Below are 27,735 nucleotides of genomic sequence, written 5' to 3' on the forward strand. Positions count from 1 at the left end.
ACAGAATGTTAGAGCTGGAAGGAACCTGAAAGGTCTTCTAGATGCTGCTCAGTGAATAAGAACACAGATAGGAGAGCTCTGCCTTTCAGGCACATATCACATTTATTAACAGCAAAAAAAAATAAAAAAAAATTAAGCTCAAGATCAGTTTTACAGGTTAGGGTGTGTCGAAATTATTTTTCTAAACCCACGAAGAATAAATTAATAATTTAAGGGATTAGCAACCTACAGTGACTAGAAAAATTAATAATGCGCTCAGGGAATGACACCACAAGACAAAAACACTGTACACGTTTTTTAAAAAGAGTATTCTTGTCCTACAAAAAATATTTTTATGAAATAAACATACTCCCCCTCCCTTGCAACTGTCACACATCTCAGAATACACAACAAGGTATCAACAAAAATTGCATTGCTGCTTTTGATGAAATTCCCTAAAGGTAAAGGCTACTAGTCAAGTGTCTCATTTGAGTCCTTTAAAAATGTTCCTCGATGTTTGCGGTAAGAAGAGTAGAACCCTTCTGTTCTATGGAACCTTGGCTTTTCTAATCCTGGCTTCTGAATATCGGAATTCCTTATTCTAAAAGCTGGTCTGGATGGGTGTTTTTAGGCTGGGGTTCTCAAACCTGGGTCCTGAGGTGTTGCTGAACTACAACTCTCATCACTCACAGCCAAAATGGCCTTTGGGATGATGGGAGTTGTAGTCCAACAATACCTAAGGAACCACATTTGAGAATCACTGTTCTTGGGCCCATTTGGTGATATGGCAAGACTCTACTCCACTCACCTTCTATCCAAATTCAGCTGAGGGTCAAATGCCACATGCCACTGGTTCCGACAGCCTTGGGCGGCAGCAGCAGGAGGATGTGTTTCCCACCCACCCCTCCTGCCTGGGTGAGCCTCCCGTGAATTCTTCTTGTGATGTAGGTTAGAAAGAAACTAAGATCAGTCATGACACCTGAACTCCTGATCCATCTTGGCTTATTCAGACCAAGCTTCACACGGGCTAGTTGCAGGGGCGTAACAAGGCTGGAGTGGGCCGAGACAAAACTTTAAAATGGGCCCCTCGCTGATACACACACACACACACACGGAGGGAGGCAGGCAGGGGGGTCGAGAGACAGAGAGAGATACTAGCCAGGTCGAAGGAAGGATCATAATGAAGGAAGCTCTGTGGGTGTTGGGGAGTCATGTGACTTGCCTCTGGGGGGCCCCTCGAGGTGTGGGGGCCCCCAGGCAGCTGCCTCCCCTTGCCTAATGGTAGTTACGCCCCTGGCTGGTTGGTGGTGCTGAAATGTGCTAGACTGGAAAAGAATATTCTCCTGCATTATACAGAATGGGAGAGAATATTCTATAGAATTTTTCTACCCATTCAATTAAATGCCTTGGAGAATATATATATGTAAAAACATTTTTAGGTGGGACCAGGCTTAATCACATCTTTTGTTCTGTAGCGAACAAGTCTGCTAATGTTCCTGTTGCAGATCTTCTAAGGACTGCTGTGAAATCTGGTTCACATTTGACATGATTTCTCCCCACACCTATACATTGCATTTTCCAACAGGAAGGCTTCATTGTTCATCAAAGGGGCAGAAACGTCAGAACTGTCCAAAGCCTCCACTGTTTGGATTAATGCTTTTTGATTCAGCAAGACATACAGCATATACGGATGCTTGTGATGCCACATTGCATCATGGCATTAGGTGTCCTTCCTTCCTTCAAATGTTAATCCTCACAACACCCCTGTGATGTAGGGAAGTGAAAGAGTCACTTTTGGGGGGGGGTAGAATCAAGAGTTGGGGTTGAGCAAAAGGCTGTAACTACTGAAAATCCTGCTGCAGAACTCTCCAAACAACCTCCTGCAGATTAACCAACAGAAACCAAGGTTCCTGGAGGGCCATTAACACAATGGAAGAACGGGAAAGATGTCCATTAAGCAATAGCTCCATGTGGCACATTTGGCAAGGAGATGGGAAGCAGATAGGGGAAGAGATCTGAGTGAAGTTAGCAAAGAAAGGCTGGAAATTATGATGGGGAAATGAGGGACTGCACTTAGCTCCCCTTCTGGACTCAAATATCGGAAAAGGGATTGGGCTCAACTTGAAAACCTGGGCTGACCTCCTGCACAGCCTCCTGCATCTGTTTAGCACACTGTGGGTGATGCTGCATCTTCTGTATGGCAGTTGTAAAAGTGCACATTTGTGCAAATGTGGACAGTGGGCAAGGGAGTTGGGTAATCCCCTAGCCAGTGGAAAGAATGGCAGTGCGACTGCGCAACTCCCTTGTGCCATTTTGGTATTTGCACAACTGTGTACTTTTGCAAATAAATAAATAAATGCTTGTGGCACTCTGCATGGTATGTCAGCCCTGGGGAGAAGAGTTGTCACCAAAAGCAAAACTCAAGGCAGGTTTTGAGGCACAGCAGAAGAATCAACACAGATACAAAAACAATGAAGACTAACAAAGGTATCTGGGTACTATCCTCTCCTGGATGTGTTGCACACCAGAAGAATGCCAACAGACTTGCAACGTGTCTCTGGTGGGCTTTGCACAACTTGCCTGGAGAGTCACTGCTACTCCAAATTCAGCACTGGACTAAACAGCTCCTGGGTTTATCCTTGGATAAAGCAGCACGTTATAGCCTGCCCTCAAATATTATTTACATGACAAGCTTTGTGACTGACCGGAAGGCTGAGTTCCTGCTAGACTCGTAAAAGGATGTTCTGTGATACATTCAATAGAATGGGTAGAATAATTCTCTAGAATATTCTCTCTCATGTTAAATAATGGTGGCGAATATTATTTTAAGAACATAAGAACAGCCCTGCAGGATCAGGCCCAAGGCCCATCTAGTCCAGCATCCTGTTTCACACATTTTCCAAGTCTAGTTCCTGCCTTCTCTCTTTCCCTCAGCTGCCCCAGGCCCAATCAGCTCGTGATTTACTTTTTGGTTATTACTTTAAATCCAGTAGTGCCAGTACCCGGTGTGCACTCTGGAGATGCACAGGCAGAGAGAGAGAGGTTCCTATTTTTGTCCTTCATTTGTGTCTGGACTTTCCCACTTCAGATTCTGGTGGGGAGGGGGTAGGTTGCATCATTGAAAATGCCCTCCCTACACAAAGAACACTAGTATGTGGGGAATAAAGTTAGGCTAAAACTCTTATCCCTGATATCTAAATTTCTACATGCAGGGATTTTTTTTTTAAAAATGGGAAAGCACCCAGTGTGGTCCAGTCCACTTACAATTGTACCATCTCGTCTGCTCCTTTGGAAAGCAAGATATTGGTGGGAGACAGGCTGGAAAGGAGCAGGGTCAGGGCTGGTCTGTACAAAATCTTGTATAGACCTAGGGCCAGGGTTGTAGGAAATACAAAAACTCCCTACTGGTTGATTTGTCAAGGGGTTTCCTTTATCTTCAGTACCAGAAAGGAGGTTCACTGCTTTTGTACCTTGGGGATAGGAACATAGGAAACTGCCATATACTGAGTCAGATCATTGGTCTATTTAGCTCAGTATTGTCTTCACAGACTGGCAGTGGCTTCTCCAAGGTTGCAGACAGGAATCTCTCTCCGCCCTATCTTGGAGATGCTGCCAGGAAGGGAACTTGAAACCTTCTGCTCTTCCCAGAGCGGCTTCATCCCCTGAGGGGAATATCAAGTTTCCCATTCATATGCAACCAGGGCAGACCCTGCTTAGCTATGGGGACAAGTCATGCTTGCTACCACAAGACCAGGTCGCCTAAGTTTTCCACTATGAAAATTGCCTCCACCCCAAGGGGGTGTCTCACCTGTGTTGTGCATGTAGTGCTAAAATAATGATTAGGGTCATGGACAGAGGCAGTATACCTGTGAATGCCAGAAGCTGGGGATAAACCACAGGGGCCTTTAGGTCCTGCTCATGAGCTTTTGGGAGGATTTTCCTGGCCATCTCTGGAAACAAAATGCTGTACTTGATGGAACTTGGTCTTTTAAGTCCTTTTGTATTAAATCCCACCATCCCAAAGACAGGATTGTCCACACAACAATTCAACCCAACCTGGACCCTCCATTAATCCCCATCATCTAGAAAGCTACAAGTTTCTTTTTCTTTTACTAGGCCTTGAAATAAATCTTTTTTGTAAAGTTACAGCTGTTTTAACAGTCATAAGATCAGTGCACAAAACGGGACGACACAAAGTCCTTTTTCATTGGTAATCCAAGAAAACCTGAATGCAAAACAGTGCAAGGAAGGGCACTGCATGAGGAAGATAAATTAAGTCACAGGAAGACGGTCACAAGACAGAAGGTCAAATCAGAGCTCGGATTTATGATGTAATGCTTGTTTTCTGTTCCTAGAAAATGGTACTGGAGAAAAGAGATTCTGTCCAGTGCAGCCAGGTGAAAGACAGATGTAATTAGGTGGACAGGTACTGCATGCAAGAAGGTAGCAGAGTTAACAGTCAGCAGTTGATGATGAAAACCCATTCTTAGGGCTCCCCCCCTCCAATTAGCTTTTATCCACATAAAAAAGCAAGCCCCAGGTAACAAGTCTCGATGTCCTAACCTTCCTGTATTGGGAAACCAACTTCTAGTGCAAGGATGTAATAATTCATCACATTCAGAGACTCAGACCTACACACAGTGGGGTGTTACTACAGCTCTCCATGCAGTTACTGCTTCATGCCAGTAGGTGGGGAGTCATGAGGTTACTACAGCATGGCATTACTAGACTTCTCCATACAGCTATCATTTCAAGTGAGCAAGTGCAGCGGCATGGGGATATTACAGTTACTCTTTCATGAGCAGTTACTCTTTCATGGCTCCCCCACCGCTGCAGTAACTCCTTGCAACTGTTCTGTGACTGCCTTCTTTCCAGTCTTTTGGACTAATGGGATCAACCAGATAGCAGAAGGGTCTGATCACAATAGTCAGGTAAGGGTTATGATTCTCATGAGATAACCTGGTTGTTTCAAGCTTTCATCCAGGGGCAACTACATAACCCACCTGGCACATTGAGAACATGGGTAAGGAGATCCAGGCAGAGTGGCAGGTGTTACCACAGTCCAGTGGCCAATTCTTCAGCATGTGCCCAGCACATAAATGAACTTTCAGTTAACTGTGCCACTGCTCAAACCACTTAAGGCAGCTTTGGAGTGGGGTAGCAAACATGAGTTAGGTCCATGATGGCCATGACAGAGATGCACATTTACCTTTAAGGCTATCCTCAAATTGTTTTTAAACCCAGTGTGTGTGTGTGGGATCTTTCGTTAACATTAGGGGCAACAAATTCATTTGTTTTTTTAAGACCCAGTCCAAGCAGCAAGACAATGGGCAATTCCAAATGCACTCGTTAGAGCTGAAGTGACCATGCACAAACATTCAAACTTTGCCAGGTTTTCCAATTTTGGCAAATGTTCAGTGTGAAATCTAAAAGTCAGTGGCTGACCTCCTGACGAACAAAGTGCTTACAGAAGGACACTGCAGAAGCACAGAGCTGATGGACATACGCTAAGTCTTTAGCTGGTGTCCCAGATCACTATTGCGTTACTGCCAGTGTGCTTATGCAACTTGTGGCACACCTCTTGTGCAAGAGCACAATTCTGTAAAATCATAGTGTTTTAGCGCTATTATGTGATCTTGCAGTAGTGCAACTTGCGTTTGTTACACAAGCACTTCATTAGAGAGGGTCTCAGCCTATGTTTTGAACCGGCAAGGTTTTTAACTTCAAAAATTGAGTGCATTTGACCCACAGGCAGGCATCAAATTCTTAGGCTCTCCCCCACTAGAAACAGAATCCTGGACTAGATGGGCCAATGACCCAATACAACAGGGCAATACTTGACGTTTTCAATATTAATCTCATAAGCGGTCAGACACCAAACACGGTCAACTACTAAACACAACTTAACACCAACTATCAAGTACTGTCTAACATCAAAAGCTGAGCTCAAATATTACACAATATTGGAGACAGATGTCAAATATTCAGTGCATATTCAAAACTATGCAAATATCCAAAGACTATCCAGAGAAGATTTGACACTGCAATTTGCAAAGGGGAATTTTGAAGATCATTTTGGGGAGAAAATCCATTTCCACTCAAGCTTACACACATTTTCAAGAAACTGATATATGCAGAAGGAGAAATTATTGTTCCCCCCACTCTCTCCCACACCCCTACTCCTTCAGGAAAGCTCTTGTGTGCTTTTGGGTGGAGAATGCCTGTGATTTGCAAAAGAAAGAAGAAACCAAGGTTTACAAGGGCCTCACTGAAAATCAAACACAGTTAAAGCCAAGGGTCAGCATTTTATGCTGTATCAGGTTGGGAGGTGGAAGAGGGAGGCAGAGTGCAACAAAAGATTCCAACAGGAGGCTAGAATTCCACCCAACTAGCATGAGTTTGGCTCGGTGCAGGTGTATGCTGCAGACAAGGAAGGAATACGGCGATAGCAGGTATGAGGTGCCTTCAGCGATGGTTGAAAGCAGACAACATGCAGGGCGCCAAACATCCTGGTATTGCTATCTTGAAGGTCCCAGATAATGTGTCCAGCAGCTAACCCATAGCAATCCTGGCACTTTGAACACTGGGGAACAGTATAAGCCATGTCTTCCCCTGAAATTAAGTTTGCTTTCAAAGATGACCACCCACCCTGCCCCAAAGGTCCTTCTAGAATGATGGCAAGAGGCCTAGCCTTGGTGGACGGAATGGTTGGGTCTTTGCCCTGCCAGGAGGTTTTCTTCCTTCTCTGGTCTACTTCCAGCTGTTACTACTTCGCCACCTTGGTGGGCTCAGAAGATTGCCGGACGTCAGTCCATTCCTGCATGGTGCTCTGCAGGGCTTGTGTCTTTTCCTTGTCGACCTGCACGTAATCGACCTTCTCGTCCGAGGCAACTGATGAGGTGGAGGGCTGGAGAGGAAAGCAGAGGTTGGGTGACGTGTATATCAGCACCAAGCAACACAGAATTGTCTTCTGTGCTATGAGCCCCACCGCCCATTGAGATCATCTGGAGAGGTTTGTCTGCAGTTGCCACCGGCTCGTCTGGTGGCTACGCAGGGAACGGGCCTTCTCTGTTGCTGCCCCGAGACTCTGGAATGTGCTCCCTGCTGAAATAAGAGCCTAACAATTTCTGGCAACTTTTAAAAAGTCTCTAAAGATGGAAGTTTGGGGAAGAATACAAATGTGAGTGAGTGAGTGAGTGAGTGAATGAATGAGTGAATGAATAAATAAATAGAGACCTCCAGCCAAGGATCTAGCCAATCATTTCAAATCAGGACACAATATCTAACCTTGCTCTGCCTCCTCAGCAACGCCCCTTTGCTCTCTCACACCCAAGGAACATAGGAACGTAGGAAACTGCCATATACTGAGTCAGACCATTGGTCTATCTAGTTCAGTATTGTCTTCACAGACTGGCAGCGGCTTCTCCAAGGTTGCAGGCAGGAATCTCTCTCAACCCTATCTTGGAGAAGCCAGAGAGGGCTTCTCTACCCTGACCTTCTCTAGCCCACTTTGAGTCCTGAACTGGTGGTGACCAGAGGGGTGTGCAGCAGGAAAGCAGCTGATACACCATTACTTGGATGTGGGTAAAGGAGGGAACTGGATGGCATCACAAGGAAGCTAATTGTCTTTGCTAACGTGGCAAACAGGCACCTTTTAATGTGGTGATTCTCTTTATTTAGGAGGGGGAGAGTAACTGGCCCTATCGACCCCCAGCACAGTACCTCCAGTTATTGTTTATGGTGTCTGTTGATGTTTCTTTTTAGATTGTGAGCCCCTTGGGGACAGGGAGCCATCTTATTTGTTTGTTATTTCTCTGTGTAAACCACCCTGAGCTATTTTTGGAAGGGTGGTTGGTATAGAAATCGAATGAATGAATGAATGAATGAATGAATGAACAGAGCAGGCCATGTGGTATTCCCTGACACCTATAAAGGCTTCTAGGTCATAACAAATGTCTTCTATTGAGTCAGACTATTGGTTCATCTAGTTCAGAACTCTCTACACTGACTGGCAGCGGCACTCTGGGGTTTCTGAAAGAGGTCTTTCCCAGCCCTGCTTTGAAATGCTGCCAGGGATTGAACCTGGGACCTTCTGCATGCAAAGCAAGTGCTCTGCCACTGAACTATGTCTCCTCCCCAAAGGTCAGGCTTGCTTGCTGATCTGAGCAGCTAGGAAACTCTGCTCTCTGATGGACTGGCTTACACTGGAACATAGGAAGCTGTCTTCTACTGAGTCAGACCCTCGGTCCCTATAGCTCAGTATTGTCCACACAGACTGGCAGCGGCCTCTCCAAAGTTGCAGGCAGGAGTCTCACTCTCAGTCCTATTTGGAGATGTCAGGGAGGGAACATGGAACCTTCTCCATGCAAGCAGGCAGGTGCTGGAGGAGAGCTGGAGGAGAGCAAGCATGACTTGTCCCCTTAGCTAAGCAGGGTCCACCCTGGTTGCATATGAATGGGAGATTTGATGTGTGAACACTGGAAGATATTCACCTCAAGGGATGGAGCCGGTTTGGGAAGAGCAAGAAGGTTCCAAGTTCCCTCCCTGGCGGCATCTCCAAGATAGGGCTGAGAGAGATTCCTGCCTGCAACCTTGGAGACGCCTCTGCCAGTCTGTGTAGACAATACTGAGCTAGATGGACCAATGGTCTGACTCAGTATACGGCAGCTTCCTATGTTCCTATGCTCTTCCCAGAACGGCCCCATCCCCTAAGTGGAATACCTTACAGTGCTCACACATGTAGTCTCACATTCAAATGCAAACCAGGGTGGATGCTCCTTAGCAAAGGGGACCATTCATGCTGGCTACCTGAAGACCAACCCCTTGCTTTCCCAGTTTCATTGCTACCATACTTCATCTGCCTACCAACCACATAGCCTCTTCCTAGACCCTGTGTGTGTACTGGATTTCCTCATGCCAAACTAAGGTTGTCCTTCCTTAATAATACATCCCACTATGAAATCCAGATCACTGGGATAATCAACAATATAGGCCCTCACAAGCAGGGCATGAAGCAAGAAGCACCTGCTATTCAGATGTAAATTACTGAAAGACGGAGAGCTGGTCTTGTGGCAGCAAGCATGACTTGTCCCCTTAGCTAAGCAGGGTCCACCCTGGTTGCATATGAATGGGAGACTTGATGTGTGAGCACTGTGAGATATTCCCCTCAGGGGATGGAGCCGCTCTGGGAAGAGCATCTAGGTTCCATGTTCCCCCCTTGCTTCTCCAAGATAGGGCTGAGAGAAATTCCCGCCTGCAGCCTTGGAGAAGCCGCTGCCAGTCTGTGAAGACAATACTGAGCTAAATAGAACAAGGGTCTGACTCAGTATATGGCAGCTTCCTATGTTCTGGGTTGATAGCCTTGTCCTCTGTCTTTCTCAAATCTGTGTTCGAATCCACCTTGTATTGAGAAAGCAGCAAGGGGAAAGGATTTTCCGGGACCAGGAAAAACATGTTCCTGGGATGTGGCTGCAGACGGTGTGAGCAAATGCATTAGAAAGGGCCACACCTTTCTGTGCGGGCCAGGTGAGCTCGGCTGGAAGTCCAGGGCCAGGTAATCGACACTTCCTGTGCTCTTCTTTGTGGCTGGGCTGTTTGTGCCACTGGGAATCGGAGATGCAGAGACTGGGTTTTGCTACAAGAGGAAAACAATGGCCAAGAAGGAATTAGTAAAATGCATAGAAAAGCCACAACCAAACATTGCGTACAAATCCACATCTTAAAGATAAAAATATAAGAACAAAAAGATCTGTTCCAAGGGCAGGAACATAGGAAGCAGACTTATACCAAGTCAGGCCACTGGGCCATCTAGCACCATACTGTCCACATCAGGGGTTTCATCCCATCCTGTGGTCCTCCAGATGCTGCTGATCTACAATTTATTGTGGCTGGGGATGATGGGAGTTGTAGTTTGGCAGCACCTGGAGGACCACAGGTTGGGAACTCCTGGTCTACACTGCCTGGCAGCAGCACTTCCAAGGTTTCAGGAAGGAATCTCTCCCAACCCTACCTAGAGATGCTGCCAGGGATTGAACCTGGGACCTCCCACATGCAAAGCAGACGCTCTGCTACTGAGTTATGGCCCCCTTCCCAACTTGGCCCAGGAGATATGGGTTCAGTTTCTACTTCTGCCTGGGTTCACATTGCTGCTTCACTTCTCCATGTGCGAGCTGGAAGTAACATTGGCTTCCTTCACCCAAGCTGGTTGGGCGGATGAACCTAATCTAGATTGCATATACAGATGATAAGTGGTAGCAATAATAAAACAAGAGATATTTGTGGCCCTTCTTAAAAGACAGGCCTTACACGTGTGAATCTGAAAAAGGCACATTAGAAATGGTTGTGCAGGTCCACCTGGTCAAAACGGAATCAGGTGTACCCGGTACTAGACAGACCAAAAGAAATAGAGGACAACCCTGGGTGGTGCCCAGGCTATGGATTCTACAGGGACTTACCATGGCCACATAATTTTCTTCACTGTCTCCTGAGTCAGTGCTGGTGATACTCTGCGTAGAGATGGGGCGACAGTACTGGGAAAAGTTGGAGTTGAACGTCTGGCTGCAGAGAGAATTGACAAGAGAAATGCATATAGTCCTGAGGTTACATGTGTTCTACAGATGGCTTCAGTGTGTTACGGAAGAATTGGATTTGCAAAGCTTAAGCTTCCCAGTTGAATGTCAAGGAGAACAGCAGGATGGGGGGCAGGCTGAGAATCCACAGCTCAGCATTGGGTTGTGGGTAGCATAGAACCCAGGCATGGTCAAGGGCAACCAATCTCAGGTAAACTGCAGTGCTATTTCATTCATTCATTCATTCATTCAAGTTTGTAGAGCGCCTCAAACTTCCTTCCCTGGGTGGTTGACAACAACATAAAACAGATTAAAATTAAAAACCTTAAAATAATTTAAAACCGCAGTCAAGTTAAAAAGCTTGGGTGAAAAAATAAGTCTTTAGAGACTTTTTGAAATTTGTCAGAGAAGGGGAGGCTCTTATCTCAGCAGGGAGTGCATTCCAGAGTCTTGGGGAGGCAACATAGAAGGCCTGTCCCTGTGCAGCCATGAGATGAGCAGGTGGCAATTGCAGATGAACCTCTCCAGTTGATCTCAGTGATGGCAAACACCACCACCATCACCAACAAAAACAAATATTTATATACCGCTTTTCTACAAAAGTTTCCAAAACGGTTTACATAGAGAAATAATAAATAAGATGGCTTCCTGTCCCCAAAGGGCTCACAATCTAAAAAGGGGCGGGGGGGGGGGGAGATAGACACCAGCAACAGTAACTGGAAATATTGTGCTGGGGGTGGATAGGGCCAATATTCTCCCCCTGCTAAATAAAGAGAATTACCACGTTAAAAAGGTGCCTCTTTGCCCAGTTAGCGAAGAAGATGTTCTCTTAAATACCCAGGGCCTAAGCTGTTTAGGGCTTTATAGGTTACTAGTCACATTAGGCCCGTTACAATAACGGGCGCTAGAAGAACCGTTGCCGTCCACGCCTCCGCCTCACCTCCTCCAGGCCTCCTCTGGCAACTGGCGGCGGCGGCAGCGACGCCGGGTGGTTCCCGCCGTGGGCCAGCTTCCCCCCGGGCTCCGGCTTCCCCTGGGCCCGCCGCCTTCTCCGGCCTCTCCCCCCGTCTCCTTCTGGCCGGGCCCGCAGCTCTGGCCGGGCCCACCGCCTCCCGGGCCTGCCGCCACCTCGCCCGGCTTCTCCCGCTGCCTCCTCGCTGCGCCTCGCCCGGCGCCTCGGCTCCTCGGCCTCTCCCCATCGCTGCTGGGCCAGGCTCACCAGCTTCCATGGCCGCCGCAACGAACCTTCCGCTCCCGCTCAGCCAATGAGAGGCCGTGCGCTCCACGCATGCGCAGAACACCTCCCAGAGACATGGACACAGGACACGGACACAGGTACCCTAGGGTTTTATTATATAGGATAACCAGTACCTTGTATTTTGTCTGGAAACCTATTGGGAGCCAGTGTAGCTCGTTTAGTATGGGAGTAATATGGTCTCTATAAGATGATCTGGAGACCAACCTGGCTGCTGCATTCTGTATCAACTACAGTTTCCAGACTACATACAAAGGCAGGTGCTATCCCCAGTGCCCAGTCATAAAGAGAGGCCTAGAGTGGCTGAATGGAAGACTACGTCCATCCCAAACAGGACAAAGCTTGCCAAAGAGAAGCACTTCAAGAGGGAAGAGAGACATAGATCATTTTGGCTCCCAGCACAGCATATGTGATTGGGGAAGCCTGGAGTATCTGAACCAGACTCTGGCTCATCTCTGTGATACGATGTCCAGTGCATTTGGTTATTAACCAAATGTATGAAGGTTCAAGCACACCAAGGACATGGTGGATGTCCCCTTCATCACTGGTGATTATCAGGAGGGGCTATAGCTCCGTGGCAGAGCACCTACCTTGCGCATTAAACGTTCCAAGTTCAAGCTCTGGCATCTCCAGCTAAAAGGATCTCAGGTAGCAGGGCATGGAATACTCTATGCCTGGAACCTTGGAGAGCAGCTGCCAATCAAAGTGAGGAATATTGGACTAGATGGCTCAATAGCTAGACTCAAAATACGGCAGCTTCTTACGTAGCTCTGGCAATTCAACACTCTCAGATAGGGATGTACACGGAACCGGTTCCGTGCACTCCCAAGAAGGCAGAGGTGTGTTTTGCTTTAAATGGCAGGGAAGGCGCCGCCTACCTGCCAGCCCCCACCCCGACACCTTCCCCCCGCCGGCACTCTTCCAAAAAGCGGGCAGGCGGGGCTGCAGCATGCCTCCTTGCAGCCCGGAACCCCTCCTGCCCTCTGAACCAGTTTGAACGCTAGTTGCCGGAAGTGGTTCGGTGCTCCTAGAATGGAACGCCGAACGGTTCCGTGCACATCCCTACTCCCAGAGAGCTGAAGACCTATATATGTGGCAACTTAGCCCCAGATTTCCAGCATCCAGGCAAGCTTGTACTGTGGCATTCTGGGAAACCCCTCCCCCAGGGGATCTTGAACTTGGCTCCCCAGAGGTTGCCGGACTACCAGAGAATAATGGAAGCTGTGGTCCAAAAACATCTGGGAAGCGTAGTTTGAGAACTCCTGTTCTACCCAGTTTCTGCATCCCCAGGCAAGAGGAGACTATAAGGGACTGAATGTACATGTATATAACTCTCTAGAATCCAGAGAACTTCTTTCCTTCTATAGAACTTGCAGGCTGATGATTCCAGAATTTAATGGCTACATACTTTGAGTATACAGACTCTGGCCCTATCAGACACAACACAGAGCCACGGAAGCTTCCAATCTCCCCCAAACAAGAGAAGAATTCCCTCCCCAGGACCAGAAGATGGACAACAGTGAGGTTTGTTTTGCTGTGGGTTGGTTTCTTTGTCCGCCCCCCCCCACCACCATTCACCCAATCCATGACTGATCCTTGGCTGCTCTGTGGCATGCCTCTTGCAACCAGCCAAGAATGACATTTGGAGGGGTGGTTCGGACGCCACGCGATGACAAATCCAGCTGCGCTTAAAACGAACAAGTCAGCTACACACTTTGGTTTCAAAGCTTGGTTCATTTGGCTAAATTGAACTGTGATTAAATTAGGGAGGCACATTCGGATGGAAAAAAACCCAGAATGTTCTAATTCAACTGAGCTTCTGTGTTGCATCAGAACTGTGTTGAAGATTCACTGAAAGAGGCTGTTGATTTTGAGATCCAACCTGGCATGTGACATATGAGAGGCATATAGAGCAAAACGAAACAACACAAAACACACCCAACCTCATACTCACCCAGGCCTGGACCAGGATTTTGTGACTGGGGATTTGAAGGGAAGCTCATCAATAACCGTATTATTCCTCAAGTCCAGCGGTGTTGGCTTTGCTAGAGCAGAAAGAAAGTTGAGTTAGGGTTGAGCAACGGTTGAATGGACTTTATTACTCAACAAAAAGTATCATGTTTCTCTTTTTCATGAACCCTGTCGCTTACTGAGATCAAATGGGGAGGTTCAGTTACGGCGTGGTATATATGTTGGTAGCCTCCGGACTTGACTACTGCAATGCGCTCTATGTGGGGCTGCCTTTGCACGTAGTCCGGAAACTGGAGTTGGTACAGAATGCGGCAGCCAGGTTGGTCTCTGGGTCATCTCTGACAGACCACAATAATCCTATACTAAAAGATCTACACTGACTACCAATAGGTTTCCGGGCAAAATACAAGGTGCTGGTTATAAAGCCCTAAACAGCTTAGGCCCTGGGTATTTAAGAGAACGTCTTCTTTGCCATGAACCCCACCACACATTGAGATCATCTGGAGCAGTTCACCTGCAGTTGCCACCAGCTCATCTGGTGGCTACAAAGGGTTGGGCCTTCTCTGTTGCTGCCCTGAGATTCTGGAATGCACTCCCTGCCGGGACAAGAGCCTCCCCTTCTCTGACAACTTTCAAAAAGTCTCTAAAGACTTATTTTTTCACCCAACTTTTAAAACTTGACTGTGGTTGTAAATTGTTTTAAGGTTTTCATTTTTAATCTGTTTCATGTTGTTGTAAACCGCCTTGTTCCTTCTGGGGAAGTGTGACCCCATCCAGAACTGGCAGACGAAAATAGTCTCCTGAGTCCCGACCCTGTACAATCAGTACCTCCATCTTATCGGGATTCAGTCTCAGTTTGTTATCCCTCATCCAGCCCATCACCGCCTACAAGTAGGGATGTGCACAAGCCGTTGTCGCCTCCCCGCCTTGCCGGTGGCTCTCTGAGACATTCGTGGACATCCCTACCTCCTGGCAGGCATTTAGGGAGGTTATGCCTTCTGCTGATGATGTTGAAATGGAGAATAGATTTGGTTGTCATCAGCATACTGATAACAACCTGCACCAAATCTGGTGCAGAGGCTATATGTCCACCCACATACTGCTCCATTAGCAGTCATCATACCTTCAGCAATTTTGCAGCCCAACAACATCTGGGGACCCAAGGTTGTGAACTTATGGATTCATAGATTTTGGGGAATGAGCAGGCTGCTGCAGAACCCACAGCCTTCTGACTTCAGCTGGTCCTTGCCTACTGAATGGGACGAGATGGGGAGACGGGAGGAGTACTTACCTTTGCGGTCAGGTTTGAGGTTGCGGTTGACTGGCGGAGGCTGGATCTCGCTCATCCGCCGGTGAGGCTGAGCGCTACTGCTGCCTTTAGGAACTGGGAAGGTCGAGGAGGACAGCCCCACCAAGTCGAAGTGATGAGGCCCAGGACTCATGGGGATGTAGAGGTTCTGGGAGCTGTCATTTGACCTCTCTGTGTTGAGCAGGATAGAGGAGCCTGGGTTCATGGGGACGTAGTTGTCCTCGGAGTCGGCACTGTGGGAGCGAGCCACGGTGGCTTTGTTTTGCTGGGAAACATACAGAAGGAGACACTGAATCACAGCAAAGCAAGACTTGATAAGGCCACAAAGACCCCATGCTTTGGGTTCAGGCAAGTGGGATCTCTGGAATGGCTGCACACCAGCATCCTGAGAATCCTAGCTTTAAAGTGTGTGTATAGTAGTTATTATTATTTTTAAAGGCAAGTTTCTAGTCCTTAGGCTTCAGAAAAAAATATGGTGGCAGTGCCTGGCATAATCTCAGAAGGTTAGGCAAGAGGCTGGATAAGAACAGGGGTGGGGAATTTGGGCTCTCCACCCATTGCTGAACTACAGCTCCCATCATCCCTAGCTGTAATTCATTGCAGCTGGGGATGATGGCTGTTGTAGTTCAGCAACAGGTGGAGAATCATGGCTGCCTACCCCTGGACTAGAAGATCTCAAAGGTTCCATCTATCTATATATTTAATTCTCTTAGCCGGCATGCGTGTCCTCCTGGATTTGGCGGTGGAACTCTTGCGAGCGTTCATAGCATTGGGCGAGAGTTCAGGGCAAAGGAAAAATGGCGGCCCCTGGGAGGCGGTGGCGGGACGACCTGGCCTGGCCAGGCCGTGCCGTCCCGGGTAAGGGGGGGAGGCGGTGGCAGCAAAGCCTGCCCTGCCCGAGGGAAGCGGGAGGCAGCGGCGGCAGTAGCCTGCCTGCGGGAAGCAGGAGGTGGTGGTGGGACAGCCATCCCGGCAGTCCCAGGTAAAGGGGAGGTGGGGGCAGTGGTGGCGAATCCCGGCCTGGCCTCCGGGGGTGGGAGGCAGCGTGTCAGGCCGGCAAGACAAGAAAGTGGCAGGGAAGCAGTGGAGAGACTGCAAAGGGGGTGAGAGGAAAAGAGAGAGTGCAGAGTGGGGCAGGAGAGAGGGGGAGGGGGGCAAGAGAGAGTGGAGCAGGATGGAGGGGGAGGGGGCAAGAGAGAGAGGCAGGAGGGAGAGGGAGGGAGAGTGGGGCGGGGGGACGGGACAGCCAGCCCCAAATAGCGCACAGATGCTCTGTGCGGGTAGGCTAGTTCAGTTCTAAGAATCTATTATTCTATAAGGGTGTGTGGCCAAGATGGTGACAAATTGGCAACACAACTCACAAGCTCCTGCCTTAAAATTGGACTTCTCCTCACTGGAGCTGAAATTCTCAAGCAGAAATGATGCAAACCCTAGCCATGACAAGTGAAGGCAAGACAAGAAAAGAAATAGGAACAGCCCTAACAATCAGCCAGCTAAGGTAGGGAAGCAGATGAGGATTGACTCCTTCCTTCCCACCAACAGAGCCTTGTGTACAACCTTCACTCTCCCTACGAAGAACAGGTTTAGGGTCCTGGGCATGGAGAACCCTCCCTCACCCCACAAGGAGTCTGCTACCAGGGAGACTGCATTACCTCAGGCCTCTTCTTCGCTATTTAAGAACTCTGGCCCGGGAAACCCCCTGGAGCAGAGAGATAGGAAATCTAAGAGGGCCAAACGTCCCACCACGAATTGCTACCAGAATACTTAGGTAACACCTGCCTTTTAATGCAGAAACCATAATTCAACTTGTAGAACACCTAAACACAACAGCCACAAAGGTAGATAAGCTCAGGCACGCCTTTGATGCGTTCATAGCATGAGACAACTATAAGAGTGGGGGAAACTGAGCAGAATTCCCAGGGATCAAGGAGCAGAGCATTAATGACACAGCATCTTTTTTGGCCTCTCCTCACACCAGCTGGTGACATTTCATTTTGCAGTCCATACATATGGCGTGTCTAAGCTATAAATCAGGAGGAGACTGGCAAGTGAGCCCAATCTGGCCCTGGAGCAACGCTATGCAGCCCGACAGATCTCCAATATCCTTTGACCATTCCCCACGTGTGTAATCAACAGAACGAAGAGGAGAAGTTCCACCTGCGGGGGCTAAGCAAGGGCTAATAACTCACCAGGTGCGCATCAAGTCCAACATTCACAGACTCCGCTGACTGCATGGCACTACTGGGCTGGGGGTATTCGTAGGTCTCACAGGAAGAAGCTGAAAATCAAGGGCTTTGAGATTAGAGAGGATGAACGGTAGCAGTTTCCTGCACTGAGCAGGGGGTTTGACTAGATGACCTCTAAGATCCCTCCCAGCTTTAAAATTCTATGATTCTAGGAAGGATCTTTTGTGAGCTGCTTTAAGGCTATAAAGTGGGATAGGCGTGCCCACATAAATATATAAATAAATAAATAAATTTCAGATTATTTATTTAATCAAAGTTTTTTAACATTTTGCTCTTTAGGTGCAATGCTTCACAAAGCAGCTCATAAAAAATACACAGTTATATATTTTTTAAAAAATTAAAAACCACGGAGCAAGTAAAAGCCAAATAAAAAGAGCAGCTAAGAAGAATCTACTAAAAGCTTCGTGGAAGAGTCAGCCGATCACAGTCTTCTTGAATGAGGCCAGAGACAAAGCCTCTCCAGGTAGGACATTCCACAATCATGGTGCCAACACTGAAAGAGCCCGGCCTCTGATCATAGCCAACCAAAGATCAGTGTCTAAATACCAGTTGCAGGTGAGCAACAGCAGGAGAGAGGGCATGCCCTCACCTCTGTGGGCTACTCAGAGGCATCTGGTGGGTCACTGTGGGAAACAGGATGCTGGACTAGATGGGCCTTGGGCCTGAATCAGCAGGGCTGTTTTTATGTTCTTATGAAACGAGTCTCTGGCCAGCCACTATGAAGCTCATTTTAAAGTCCTGACATATTCATATGAGTGCAAGTAGTCTCACACTATTCTTTTCTCACACTAAGACTTCCCTCACTGACTTTAACTACCCCTCTCCTACACCAGATTTGAAAGTTAAACAGCTGAGGCCCTACTACAAGTACTGAATCAAATCCAGCAGGTGTCTATTAGCAACAGGGACTTCTCAGTAGTGGTGCCAACTTTGGAAAATGTCTTCTCCAAAGTGGCTTGCTTGGTGCCCACACAATACTGCTTCAGCTCCGTCCCCCTTTTAAGGCTGAGTTTGGCTGATGTCATCTGCTCTATATTCTCTTGCTTTGGAGTTGGTTTGGTGCGTTATGATATAATGTAAGGGTACTCATTCATGTTTCCACATGAACTGTGGAAATTGTGGATGTTGCTGGACTACAATTCCCATCATTCCCAGCTGCAATGGCTGAATGTGCCCTGATGATATTAGACTACAACTCCCGTCATCTCCAGCCAAAGGCCACTGGGGTAGGGACCCACATTTGAGAACTCTTGGTATAATATAATGTTTATTTAGACTATGACTGCTATACAGTTGGGTTACGTTTTTGTATTCCATTTTGATTTTCCGCCTTATGGAGAGTGTTGGTTTACACTGCTAAAAAAAAGCAAGATCCATTTTTGTATAAACAAACAAAACAAAACAGCTGATTCCAAAAGATTCTAATGGCTGTCAGTGACAAGCAGCTCTTCCCCAACGTTCAGAAAGGTCAAGGGCCCCAAATTTACCTCGGTGCAGCCTGCAATTCTCCACTGCTGGCAGTGTGTTTCTCCTAGGAATGGTAGCAGCAACTGGGCCCATGCTGAGGCCTTCACTGTCCAAATATCGCTGCTGGAGGCTGCCCCACCGTGCCTCTGCCTGTCCTGGCTTGGGAGGCCGCGGAGGAGGAGCAGCTGGAGTTTCGTTGGAGGCCACTGCCAAGGTGTTGTGGTTCTTGTCCAGCGTGAATGTCCTTGGGATCTGATAAATGGACAAAGGGCTGCCAGGGATGTCATACGAATCTGTGGAAAGCTCTCCAAAGTCCCTGCACAGGGTATTGTTGGGGGTCTTAAAGGTGTAGACCTCCTCGCTATCCGTTTCAGAACCAGTGAGGCTCGATTTGGTATGGGCATAGCATCCAAAGCTCCTCGGAAGGTCGTAGGCGCTGTCCCTGAGCTCTGAATTATGCCGGCTTGGTTTGGGCAAGCTGTAGAAGCCGTGGACTTGTCCGCCCATCCCGTTCACACAATGGCCATTCCCTTGGGAGAGCTTCTGAACAGATGGGTCGCTCTTCATGAAGAACGAGGATCTTGTGGCTTGAGAGAAACTAGCACTCCTAAAAGAAGACAAGCAAAAAGAATGAGTCTGTCTACTGGGTCATATATGGATATATGTAAACCACAGCTTTTCATTCATTTAATATTCATCCTGTCTCCCCAGGCAACTTGGGAAATGTAGTTCTGTGAGGGGTGGGTAACAGAATTCTCAGCATCCCACCAGATTACATTTCCCATTATTATCTGAGGAAAGCTGTAATACCTAATCTGGTATAAAATGGTAGATATTTATGGTCTTCAGAGATAAGCCCGCAGATACACAGAATAACTGTGAATACAATGGGAGGATTAAAGAGTATTAAGGTGTAAGCAATTGGTTTGCATGATGTGTTTAGAAAATTAGTGTTGAGAGTGGAAATCTGCATTAGTAACAGAGATATGGATTTTCTGGAAAAAAATTGAACTGGGAAAATTTCTGGAACATTTTCCAGAAACATTTCACATGCAAATTTTTCTTGTTTGCATAAAATTTATCTCAAAATTTTTTATTATGCATGTTTTCCTGATGCCCTAAATAGATTATGATCTGAACTGGCATGTTATTTAACCTGTGCATTTGGTGTTGTTGTTTTTTTAAAATCTATCATATTGATTGTCCACACTGTTTCTCAAGTTGCCACATATTTGATAGGAGAGAATCAATGAAACTATTTAGTGTGGTTTAAATGTTAAAACAATTTCAAAGCTTTATGTGGAAAGCAATTATTGTTATTAGAATAATCAGTTATCTGTAAAACATATAGGTGCTTTCTCACACACTTCCTAAGTGTGAGGAATCACCCCTAAAAATATTACTTACGGCTTACTTACGTCAGAGGGCTATAGGCCATCTCCAGCCTCAAAGGCAGGATTCCTCTGAGTACCAGTTACAGGGGAGTAACAGCAGGAGAGAGGGCAATTCCTCAGCTCTTGCCTGTGGGCTTCCCAGTGGCATCTGGTGGGCCACTGTGTGAAACAGGATGCTGGACTAGATGGGCTTCCTTGGGCCTCATCCAGCAGGGCTGTTCTTATGTTCTTTGAGATTGACAAGCTTGTCTGATATTGCATAGGCATCCATCCATTGTTACGAATGAATTTTATGAAACAATGGCTGACATCCTGACTAAATTTCTCAATAGTACTACTCAGGGAGTAGTCTAGAGTAGGGTTTCTTAACCTTGGGCCTCCAGATGTTGTTGGACAACAACTCCCAGAATCCTCAGCTGCAATGGCTTTTGCTTGGGGATTATGGGAGTTGTAGTCCAACAACATCTGGCGGCCCAAGGTTAAGAAACCCTGGTCTAGAGGCCTACTACATTTCTATAGGACTTACTCTAGTAAATTTAGTCAGGATGTCAGCCACGGAACTTTTAGAAATGGAAGACTTTTCCACAGAAAAACAAAGGATGGGGAAATTTTTCAGAAAAAAATCTATTTTGGACATCCTTCAGCAGAAGGATTTAAACCCCACATCTCTGATTAGCAGCAACAATTAGGTGTATCATGAGATCTATTTAATTGTAAGATAGACATTGTAACTCCCCTTTCCTCTAAAGAGCCCAGAGTGCCATGAACCTCTCTGTCCTCCATTTATTCTCCAAAAGTCTGTGAAGTAGGCTAGGCTGATAAATGGCAACCACAGGATGTGGTGATGGCCACTACTTGGATGGCTTTAAAAGGGGCTGGGGCAAATTCACGGAGGAGAGGTCTGTCAATGGCTACTAGTCTGATGGCTATAAGTCACCTCCAGCCTCAGAGGCCGCCAGATGCCTCTCAATACCAGTTGCAAGGGAGAAATGGCAGGAGAGAGGTCATGCCCTCACCTCTTGCCTGTGGGCTTCTCAGAGGCATCTGGTGGGCCACTATGTGAAATAGGATGCTGAGCAGGGCTGAATTTTACTTAAGAGTTTTTCTTGTTTAATTGTAGTAAGGAGAACTCTTATAATGTGGCAAGGTTTTGCCATATTGTATGTAAAATTCGTTCAGGTTTTATGTAATGTCTATGTTTGTTTTTTCTTTTCTGACTGATCTATGATCATAATAAAGTTCTATCTATCTATCTATCTATCTATCCATTCCCACCTACAAACAATTCTCCATGGGAGGTTAGCTGTCGGAAACCCCTGCTAGCTAACCTGGAGGATACACACACACACCACAAACAAGAGATGCCAGGGATTGAACCAGAAGTTTTCTACGTTCAAAGCAGGTGCCCAACTCCTGAGCTATGGTTGAAGGAGCTCTCAGCTGAACAGCCAAAGCCATGTATTCTGAAGGGTCCTAGCCAGCTTGCTCTCAAGATGGGTTGTTTTATTTATAAACTTTCATTAATCCATTCTGAGATGAAGCCTATTTGAATTGTTAATGAAAAACAGATGTAGGAGTGAAATTCTCCTAAATCCAGGGAAAGCTCTTGGGTTCACGAGAACCCAGCTATGACCCATGCAAGTCTGTCCCAACCTTCCTCGCGCTCCATGTGGTGTCGTGCTCCCCACACCCCACTCCCCCACGGGCCTCCTGCCTGCCTCCTGCCCCACTGTTTGCCAGCTCTTCCTGCTTTGGCATGCTGCAGCAGTGGGTGGGCGGAGGTAAAGGAGGGAGGAGAGAGGCATGCAAAGGGGTGGGCAAGCTGGTGGAGGGTGCAGGAGGTGTACATGAGTGGCAGAAATAGCCAGAGCAGCTGATCAGCTGGCAGAGCCAGATTAAGCTAGTGTGGGGCCTGTAGCATATGTTATAAAGGGGCCCTAAATTTTAAAAAAATGCCCATAAATATTAAAACATAAATTATTTACTTGCATAGTAAAGTGATTAACTTTTTTCATTTGCTATATTTTGGAGTATGGGAGACCAAGCCACAAACTCACACTTACTACAACAGTGAATATTTATATACCGTTTTTCAATCAAAATTCTCAAAGTGGTTTACATAGAAAAATAAAGAGTGGATAGATGATTCTCTGTCTCCAAAGGGCTCACACTCTAAAAAGAAAATTGTGGTAGGCACCAGCAACAGCCACTGGACAGATGCTGTGCTGGGCCTTCTCTTAAAAGACACATTTAGCAGAAAAGGGATATTTTCTCTAACATGCACCAAATAAAACTGGTAACGTTTTAACTTTAATTCCCAGTTGGAAGCTGGGCATGTGGGGCCCTCGAAAACGCGGGGCCTGTAGCAAATGCTACATTCGCTACTATGTTAATCCGCCTCTGTCAGCTGGCTGAAGGGGGCAAGGAGGAGGTGATTCCCAGGGGCAGAAGCTCCCGTGTCCTTGGGACACCCTTGAACCCTGGTAGCTCTGCCCCTGAATAAGGGACCACTGCACTGGAAGCACCATACAAATGAACGAACGAATGAAAAAAATTAAAGGCAAAGAAGCACAAAAGAGACAAAGTACATTTCTGAGGGGCAAACTTGCTTTACAGACTAGATTTCTATGGTGTGTTTAACATTATTGCTCCCTTTAGGGAGCATTCACATTAATGGAAGCAAGCCCATGGGAAACTAGATGGCTGGCTGATGGGGTTGTATGGTATTTTTATGTATGTATTTTAAAATTTTTTAATTAGATCTGTTTTAATATTTTAGCATATTTTAATTGTGTAATTTTTGTAGTCTTGTTTTAACATTTTCTATGTGAACCGCCTTGTGATTATTTAAATGAAAGGCAGTATATAAATTTAACAATTTTAAAAAATTAAAATTTTTAAGCTGCACTCTGTCTTTTCTTCAAATTACCACAGAGGTCCAGCAGTGGGGGAGATGGTACAGTGGGGGCAGGTTCTTTTCCCACCCTCCTCTAGTGCTGCCAATAAATCACTGAAGACTCTTGTAAGAGCAGGATGTAATAAATACCTGAAAAATCCAGGCATCTGAAGGATCGTCTACTCCTATGTGAACTTGCCTGTATGTTAAAGGCATCTTTGAGGACCTTTCTTGGGGTTAGGACTGGTTATCTAACATGGTTAAATATGATTAACCACAATGGTCTGACCGGGATTGCTGGGGAAATTTGTGTTCTCACAACCAGCTTTGCATGGTTCAGCCATCCTGGTTAACTCTTTCACCAGGATCATTGTGATTCTGAGGATGCAGCGTATGTAAACCGCTTTAAGAACTGTTTTCTTAAAAAGCAGTATATAGACGGTGTGGCCTACCACTTGTTCTCTGGATCCTTGCCCGACTTGGCTGCTTCTATCTAGTAGGGAGATTGTTGGAGGTGGCCTAGTTAATATCATAAATGCATTGCTGAGGGAGGGTAGGTTAGTCTTGTCTGAAGGAGGCAATGGTTAGACCACTCTTAAAGAAGCCTTCCCTGGACCCCTTAGCAATGGACAGTAACAGGCCAATCTCCAATCTCCCTTGGTTGGGCAAGGTGATTGAGAGGGTGGTGGCTGAGCAGCTCCAGGCAGTCTTGGAGGAAACTGATTATCTAGACCCATTTCAAACTGGCTTTAGAGCTGGCTATGGGGTTGAGACAGCCTTGGTCGGCCTGATGGATGACCTTTACTGGGGAATCGACAGTGGGAGTGTGACTCTGCTGGTTCTTCTGGATCTCTCAGCAGTGTTTGATACCATCGACCATGGTATCCTTCTGGATTGCCTGGGGGAGTTGGGGATAGGGGGCACTGCTTTGCAGTGGTTCCGCTCCTATCTCTCGGGTAGATTCCAGATGGTGGAGCTTGGTGACAGTTTCTCCTCAAAACAGGAGCTGTTATATGGAGTCCCTCAATGCTCCATTCTGTCACCAATGCTTTTTAACATCTACATGAAACCGCTGGGTGAGGTCATCAGGAGGTTTGGTGCTGGATGTTATCAGTATGCTGATGACACCCAAATCTATGTCTTCTTTTCATCTTCAGGAAATGGCACTCATTCTCTAAATGCCTGCCTACAGGCAGTAATGGGCTGGATGAGGGAGAACAAGTTGAAGCTGAATCCAAGCAAGACGGAGGTGCTCATTGTGGGGGCTCAGAATCTGAGGGGTGAGTTAGATCTTCCTGTGCTGGATGGGGTTACACTCCTCCAGAAGGAGCAGATGCGCAGCTTGGGAGTACTCCTGGACCCAGGGTTTCACCCTGGTATCTCAGGTGGAGGCCGTGGCCAAGAGTGTTTTCTATCAGCTTCAGCTGATTCGACAGCTGCGCCCATTCTTTGAAGAGGATGACCTCAAAACAGTGGTGAATCAGCTGGTAACCTCCAGGCTTGACTATTGCAATGTGCTCTACGTGGGGCTGCCTTTGTACGTAGTCCGGAAACTTCAGTTCGGAATGCGACAGCCACATTGGTCTCTGGGGCAATCCGGAGAGACCATAACATGCCTGTTTTGAAACAGTTACACTGGCTGCAGATATGTTTCCGGGCAAAATACAAAGTGCTGGTTATTACCTTTAAAGCCCTGAACGGCTTGGGCCCGAGATATCTCAGAGAGCGCCTTCTTTTACATGATCCCCACCACATGTTAAGGTCATCTGAGGAGGTCCGTCTCCAGTTACCACCGGTTTGTTTGGTGGCGACTCAGAGGCGGGCCTTCTCTGTAGCTGCTCCCGGTCTGTGGAATGCACTCCCAGCAGAAAGATGCAATCTTAATTCCTTACTGTCCTTCAAGAGAGCCCTTAAAACCCACTGTTTGGCCTGGCTTTTCAGGGTTTTTAATTTGTTTTAATTGTTTTAATGTTTGCTCTGGTTCTCCAGGGTTTTTAGCTGTTTGAATGTTTAATTGGTTTTATTCTGTTTTTATAGTTTTGATTTTAATTGTTAACTGGTTTTACTTGTTTTTATTCTATTGTAAACCGCCCTGAACCATTTTGGAAGGGCGGTATATAAATCAAATCAAATCAAATCAAACAAACAAATAAATAAATAATAAAAATTAACAACAATATTTGTATATTCCTTTTCTTTTTAAGCATATCTGCATCATAGATTCAGGAGACATTAATTTTCCTAGGTCTTTTAAAATATTCCTTGGACTGTTGCTTTTTTTAAAAGTTCGGCTGCTGTTTTAATATGTTTTGAACCCTTTCATCATTTCTATTCTGCCTTTCTGCCAAGGTCTAGTTTTACTAGTGCTTTAAATTACTGCCTTAATTTTGTTTTCTAACATTGTAAACTGTCCTGGGAGTAGTAACACTGGAGGGCAGGACAGCTCTTTTAAAAATAATAAATATATAAAGTACCACAATATTTATGTGCTATAACTTTTTAAGTGGATCATAAAATACAGAATGGAGCCCTTCTATTAATTCCTGCTCAATCAGATTTACGATGCATACTTCCACCCCCCGCCCTTTTTTTTACTGTTTTCGGTTCAGCTCACTGAAAAAGGCCATGTAACCTTCCAAAAAACCTCAGGGTTCCTCAGAACACATGAGCCTTTGCAATTGAAAGAAAGATGATTTTGTTCAGCTCCTTTAACTGTACTATGCTTCTTCATCAATGGGTGGCACTGTGTATAAAACGATTACAGCATACTGATCTATACACGGTGGCAACTGCTTCTTCTTGTTACCAAAACACTGCTCTGTCCTTTTGTGGAACAACCGGAAAGGAAAGATGTGTGGTGTCTTGTGTTGAAGGACATCAATTGCCTCTCATTGTTTGATATCAGGGAGTGTGTTAAATATTCCGATGAGGTACAACTAAACTGGTGGTGGGGAAAGATGCCATGGAACAGTGCTATTTTCTGTTCTGTGTAACTGTTCCCTGCTAACTGAGCAAAGAGGCACCTTTTAAAGTGGTGATTCTCTTCCGTTTAGCAGGGGAAGAGCAACTGGCCCTATCCAGCCCCAGCACAGCTTCTCTCCAGTGGCTGTTGCTGGTGTCTACCTCACATTTCTTTTTAGATTGTGAGCCTTTTGGGGACAGGAAATCTTATTATTTCTTTTTCTATGGCTGCATTCTAACAATCACAGTGATTCTGGTTAGAGTTAATCAGGATTGCCGAGCCCTGAGGAGCTGGTTGCGAGAACGCAAATTTCCAGGGCAGTCCTGGTGAGACTGCTGTAACTGCAACTAACCAGGATAGATAACCAGGACTGATTATCTAACATGGTTAAATGTGGTTCACCACAGTGGTCTGACCAGGATTGCTGGGGAAATCTGTGTTCTCACAACCACCTTTGCATGGTTCAGCCATCCTGGTTAACTCTTTCACCAGGATCATCATGATTCTGAGGACACAGCCTATGTACACTGCTTTGAGAACTGTTTTCTTAAAAAGCAGTATATAAAAATTAACAACAATATTTTTATCTCCCTTTTCTCTTTAAGCACATCTGCATCATAGTCTTGATCTAGTTTAATATTTGGAAATTCAGCTTCAACTTCCCACTGAGTCATGAAACTCACTGAGCAAATCATTTCCCCTCAACCTAATCTAGGCTTAATTTTTTTTAAAAAAAAAATTCACATTTTATATCCCGCTCTTCCTCCAAGGAGCCCAGAGCGGTGTACTACATACTTAAGTTTCTCCTCACAACAAACCTGTGAAGTAGGTTAGGCTGAGAGAGAAGTGACTGGCCCAGAGTCACCCAGCTAGTATTTGGCTGAATGGGGATTTGAACTCGGGTCTCCCCGGTCCTAGTCCTAGTCCCAGTCCTAGCAGGCGACGAAGATGAGGGTGATGGAAAGGGAGACTCTCAGCACATGGAGTGACTACAAATAATAACTACTGCTATATTTTGCTCAGCATACCTAGACTTAGGTATGCTAGACTTACATACCTAGACTTAGGTATGCTAGACTTACATATCTAGACTTAGGTATGCTGCCTTATACCAAATGCTACTTAGGAAGCTGCCTCATGACTTATGCCTTAGACCACTGGTCCATCTAGTTCAGTACTGTATACACTGACTGGTAGTGGCTCTCCAAAGTTTCAAGCTGGAGTCTTCCCCAACTTGGGACCTTCTGCATGCAAAGAAGATGCTCTGCTTCAGCCCCATCCCCTGGATAGGGTAAACAAGACACAGACTTGGCTCATTTAGCAAACCAGGCCCTGCCCACACCCTACCTGATGTTCTCTGATTTCCTGCTCATACACTGGTGTAGGAAGAGATAGTCTTGTGGGGCACTGGCAGAAAGGGTGGTCCGGATATGATTAGCAGGTGAATCAAACGTGAAGAGGGTGGGCTGGCTAGAGTGCGAAGGAGCCGACGACTTCCGTTCTCGCAGGAGCCGCTGGTTGGAGCCACTCAGTTCGGCCGGGGATGAGCGTGGGCCATGATTCACAACAGGAATGTTTCTGATGGAGTCTGCAGAGGAAGAATAACACAGTTGCCCTTCATTGTGATCAGCATTAGTTACAGTGCAAGGTCCTCCTGATACTTTCTCAAGCCTCTAGTACAGCCCAAA

General features: G+C 46.4%; 1 protein-coding gene across 1 annotated transcript in view; it reads right to left on the reverse strand.

Moving 5' to 3' along the window:
* Positions 1-71: 71 nt before the first annotated feature.
* Positions 72-27,735, reverse strand: part of GAB2 (GRB2 associated binding protein 2) — a 192,080-nt gene continuing 164,416 nt past the window's right edge. The window contains exons 3-10 of the mRNA XM_053304682.1: positions 27,395-27,635; positions 18,816-19,402; positions 17,272-17,360; positions 15,065-15,347; positions 13,757-13,847; positions 10,434-10,536; positions 9,488-9,613; positions 72-6,886 (exon numbers count right to left, since the gene is read on the reverse strand). Of these exons, the coding sequence (XP_053160657.1) occupies positions 6,746-6,886; positions 9,488-9,613; positions 10,434-10,536; positions 13,757-13,847; positions 15,065-15,347; positions 17,272-17,360; positions 18,816-19,402; positions 27,395-27,635 (1,661 nt within the window). The 3' untranslated portion in view covers positions 72-6,745. The remainder of the gene's footprint in view (positions 6,887-9,487; positions 9,614-10,433; positions 10,537-13,756; positions 13,848-15,064; positions 15,348-17,271; positions 17,361-18,815; positions 19,403-27,394; positions 27,636-27,735) is intronic.

This window comes from Hemicordylus capensis, chromosome 3 (assembly GCF_027244095.1).
Source record: "Hemicordylus capensis ecotype Gifberg chromosome 3, rHemCap1.1.pri, whole genome shotgun sequence".
NCBI lineage: Eukaryota > Metazoa > Chordata > Lepidosauria > Squamata > Cordylidae > Hemicordylus > Hemicordylus capensis.